At 60.0% G+C, this 4,523-nt stretch overlaps 1 protein-coding gene across 2 annotated transcripts in view; it reads right to left on the reverse strand.

Moving 5' to 3' along the window:
* Positions 1 to 504: 504 nt before the first annotated feature.
* Positions 505 to 4,523, reverse strand: part of Kcnc3 (potassium voltage-gated channel subfamily C member 3) — a 12,548-nt gene continuing 8,529 nt past the window's right edge. The window contains exons 4-5 of one of the 2 annotated variants that reach the window (XM_008845136.1): positions 2,250 to 2,308; positions 1,099 to 1,171 (exon numbers count right to left, since the gene is read on the reverse strand). In XM_008845136.1, coding sequence (XP_008843358.1) covers positions 2,292 to 2,308 — 17 coding nt within the window. In that variant the 3' untranslated portion in view covers positions 1,099 to 1,171; positions 2,250 to 2,291. Of the gene's footprint in view, positions 1,172 to 2,249; positions 2,309 to 4,523 lie in introns of both variants that reach the window. The other variant, XM_008845133.1, reaches the window with a different exon arrangement.

Raw genomic sequence — 4,523 nt, forward strand, 5'->3', positions numbered from 1 at the left:
GCCGTCGGGGAGGCAGGCTTCGAGGTTTGGGGTGTCCGGGCGATGCCGGGGGCCATGAGCACTAGGAGCAAGCATCCCGGAGGCTGGAGGTGAGTTGAGGGGCAGACAAGGCTCTGGGAAGGTGTGTGAAAGAAGGCTGCGGTGCATCCAGGCCAGTGGGGTGGTGGTGATGGGAATGGGAGTGCAGCGTGCCAGGGCCCATCTCAGGAAGACTAGGGTGCAGGCCTCTAGTCCTGGGAATGGAGGAGGGAGCGGCGGGTTCTGGGACTGGAGGGCCGATCCATGCATTGGGAATCGAGGAAGCAGATCTGGAGGCGGGTGGGGGTGGATTCACCAGCCGGCGTCCTCCAGGCCTGGGGAGCAGCCGGCGGAGCCCCCCCCCCCCCCGCGCACCCATGCCTCCCCTGGCTGAGCTCGGCGCAGTGCTGTGGCTGGGCTAACTGGTCTTACCTCCCCTACCTGCTCCTGGAGGTTTTTGTTTTGTGGGTTATTTTTTTTTTTTTCTGAATCAATTACTGATGGGTGGGGTCGCCCACCTGAGAGTGATCAGGAAACTAGGAGACCCCCTAAATGGTCAGTCCTGAACCCTGAAGCTCCTAGCATCCTCCCCTCCAACTCTGCGAGCAGCACTTATTGCTGAGGAGGGGGTCCGAGGAGGCATGCAAACTGGGGGGTGGGGGTGCCCCAAGATGGAATTGGCATTAAGTGGCATTATTTACAGGAGTCGATGGATAGGGGTGTCCTATGGCTCACGGAGACCTGAGGTTTTTTTTTGTTTGTTTGTTTTGTTTTGTTTTGTTTTGAAGGGGGAGGAAGTTTGGGGGGGCAGGCTCTGGCCCCTCCCCCTTTATCATGGGGGCCCGTGGGGGGGTGAGGGGTCCAGGGGTGTCTGCTGGCGTCGCCATCTCTTTTGCATATTAGTAATGACTTTTTGACTTTGTTTTTTAGAAAAAGAACCCTTTCCCCCACCCCCACCCCAGCTCCTTTTCACCGTCCCATCACCCCCGAGTCCCCCCACAGGGGGGAGGGGAGCGCTAAAGGATAGAGGGCAGGGTGGGGGGAGCTCGGCGGGTGGCCCGGGGCGAGCCAGGGGGGGTGGCAAGGGGCGCCAGGCGCAGGGACACCCCGCTCAGGCCCGCGATGCTGCTCAGGCTCCGAGACTTCTCGTAACCTGGGAGGGAGGAGGAGGGCAGAGACAAGGGGCAGGAGGGAGGCATGGGGACCGGCGGGGTCAGGACAAGAGACCCGGATCAGGGAGACCGAGAGACAGAGAGGATGGAGAGGGCAGGAGACACCCACAGACAGACACAGAGACGGACAGACAGATGGGTGGAGGAGATGGAGAGAGGGGTGAAGAATTCAAGCGTCAGTCAGTGTCCACGAGAGAGGTTCACACATGGGGAGGAGGGGGAGACAGGATTAGGAGGTGGGTAGCACCCACCAAGCCTCCCCCCCAGGCCTGCCCAGCAGGTTGGCTCCTCCAACCCCTCCCCAAACCTCCCTCAAAGGTCCCTGGTTCTGAGGCCCAAAGGCAGCTGGCAGCGAGGTGGGATGGTAGGTGGGCAGCAGGGCGTGGGGAGGGCTGGAGTGGAGGCAGTAGCTGGTGAAGGGGGCTGGGCACGGGCACTGGAGACTCAGTGCAGGGATGGGGTGGGTGGGGACAGACTCCCTGGGACTTGTAATTGGAGTTCACTGTGTTGTCCAGGCTGGCCTCAAAGGAATTATGTATCCTAGCTGGTCTCAAACTCACTATGTAGCCAGGCTGGCCTGGAATTCACTCTGTTACCCAGGCTGGCTTCAAACTCACTGTGTAGCTCAGGCTCACCCAAAACTCAGTAAGTAGGTAGCCTTGAACCAGTGGCAATCCTCCTGCCTCACTCAGCCTCCTATTAGCTGAAATGACAAGTGTGACCCATCACATTCAACCTAGCCATCATCCCTCAAGAATCCAATGTCCAGGGATGGCAAGGTTGTGAGACAGGTGTGGAGGGTTCCAAAAACTGGATGAGGTCGGCAGGTGCCAGTGAGCAAGAAGATCACTGGCCCGTGGGACCCCCCCCCGTGGGGACAGGCAGGGGTGGGTGGGTGGTTTTCTGGGCTCTGCCAGCACTGGGGGACTTTGATAGCTTTTCTAAACAGCACCAGGAGCCACTGGGAGGTGAGACTCTGACTGAAGGAGAGAGGGGGCCTGGGGGAATGGAGCCCGGAATCTTGGGGACACACCCTCCCACCATTCCCAGTTTGCTAACCTGGGGGAAGGGACAGGGGGGACCCGAGGGTCTCACGAGGTCTCAGGCGGTGACAAGAGCTGGGGACAGAAATACAGAGAGTCATGGAGGGGGACGGGAGGCAGATGGGGGGGACACCCCAACACAGGCTCACTGTTGGGGGAACGGAGAAACGCCGCGATCTCTTCCTCCTCCTCTCTGGTGTTTTCCGGGGGGTTGATGATAGCAGTGAAATGGGGGCAGCCAGAGACATCAAATATGGATGGAGCTTCTGGGGTGACCAGGGGAGGGGGAGGACAGATGGGGGAGGTGGGAGGAATGGGAAGGCTTGGGAGCCAGAAGAGTGATGTTGAGTCAGCGGACAGGCCAAGAAGGATGGAAGGGCTTGGGGCAGAAAGAAAGGGGAGCGGGGGCAGGCAGGACTGTTGGGTACACTGGGGCTGAGAACTTGGTCAGCCCATCAGCTCCAGCCATCATTTGAGTTCAGTGAATGGATTTTGGCAAGAAAAGCGAAGGCCTCATCTGCCCCTCTGGGATCTCCAGTCCTCCCCAACCCCCTCCAACCCACCCAGGGTCCCCTCATCCTAGGGTGAGGAGGAGAGGTCTAGGTTCAAGCAGAGAGGGGAGAGATGGGAGGAAGGGGTAGGGGTGATGAGATGGATATGGAGGTGATGGAGAAAGGTTCAGGGAGTGGAGGGGAGAGAGGCACATGGGGCCCAGGCTGAGGGCCCATGGCCTCGGGACTCATCCTTGTCTCCTTTCAGTGGGCCTTCCTGGATGTCTGTGGAATGCAGGGATTCCATCAGGCTCTACCACTGAACCACACCCCAGCCCCTCACTGGGGATCCTAGGCAGGGGCTCTACCACTGAGCCACACCCCAGCCCCTCACTGGGAGATCCTAGGCAGGGGCTCTACCGCTGAGCTACACCCCAGCCCCTCACTGGGGGATTCTAGGCAGGGGCTCTTCCACTGAGCCACACCCCAGCCCCTCACTGGGGGCTCCTAGGCAGGGGCTCCACCACTGAGCCACACCCCAGCCCCTCACTGGGGGATCCTAGGCAGGGGCTCCACCACTGAGCCACACCCCAGCCCCTCACTGGGGGATCCTAGGCAGGGGCTCCACCACTGAGCCATACCCCAGCCCCTCACTGGGGGATCCTCAGCAGGGGCTTTACCGCTGAGCCACACCCCAGCCCCTCACTGGGGGATTCTAGGCAGGGGCTCTTCCACTGAGCCTCACCCCCGCCCCTCACTGGGAGATCCTAGGCAGAGGCTCCACCGCTGAGCCACACCCCAGCTTTCTCTGTTTTTTCACCAGCCCTGTCAGCATGCTGGACCTGTCCACTTGCTCCGCCTGCCTGACTGGCCCTTTTCTGGGCTCATGTCACCTCAGACCACCACACCAGGTCTGCTGAAGCTGGTGTGGTGGTTCACACCCACAATCCCAGCACCTTGGATCTAAGAGAAGAAGTTTCCAGACATAGGCCTGCCAAAAAAGTGCCCTCCTCTTCAAGGCAGGCAGTGTACTAGCTACCTCTTCCTAGGAAACAAGCAACCCCAATCTCACAACGCCCCCGCCTCAGCATCGGAACACTAGGGTTGCAGGTGTGTGCCAACACTCTGGGCCGGTCCTGTTCCCGTCTCCTATCTCTTCCTTCCTCACAGGTCCGAGAGACCTGGTCCTGCTTCCTTCCAGCTTTCTGACCCTGTCTCTGCCCAGTCATCCCCTCCAGATCTCTGGGCATCATGGCCCTGACCCCTAGCCTTTCCTAGCTCATGTAGCTGCTGTGCCCCCACCCCACCTCCGTCTGGCTCAGGGCCTTTGCACGTGTGAGACCCTGAATCTTACTCAGATGGAATTGCTTCTCCAAGTCTTGGTAACAAACTCCTTCACCCACCCAGCCCAAGGTGCTGTGCTGTGCCTTGGACTCTGTCCCTGTCCCCCCTCTGTTGGGACTGTGTCCGCTTTCTACCTGGCCACCTGAGGGCTCCTGTCTCACCCCATCCTGCACTTGGGAGTGTCCAAGTATTGCAACCCATGTTCCTGACTGGATAAAACATACCCAGGAGAGGCAGACAGGGATGGAGACAGAAGAAGGGAGGGTCAGTCGTGGGGGGTATGTGAGTAGGGCTAGGTTAGGTCTGGGGCATTAGTGAGGGCCAGGCAAGTCCTGGGGTGGGTCAGTGTCCGCGGTGGGTGCAGCTGTTTGCCATGGGTGGGGGGGGAGTCTCGGTCAGTGGGAGCAGCATGTTCTCAGAGGGGTTAGTCGGAGGTGGGGGGGTCAGGAGGGACC

The sequence above is a fragment of the Nannospalax galili genome, unplaced genomic scaffold, assembly GCF_000622305.1.
Source record: "Nannospalax galili isolate Female #2095 unplaced genomic scaffold, S.galili_v1.0 scaffold960, whole genome shotgun sequence".
Lineage (NCBI taxonomy): Eukaryota > Metazoa > Chordata > Mammalia > Rodentia > Spalacidae > Nannospalax > Nannospalax galili.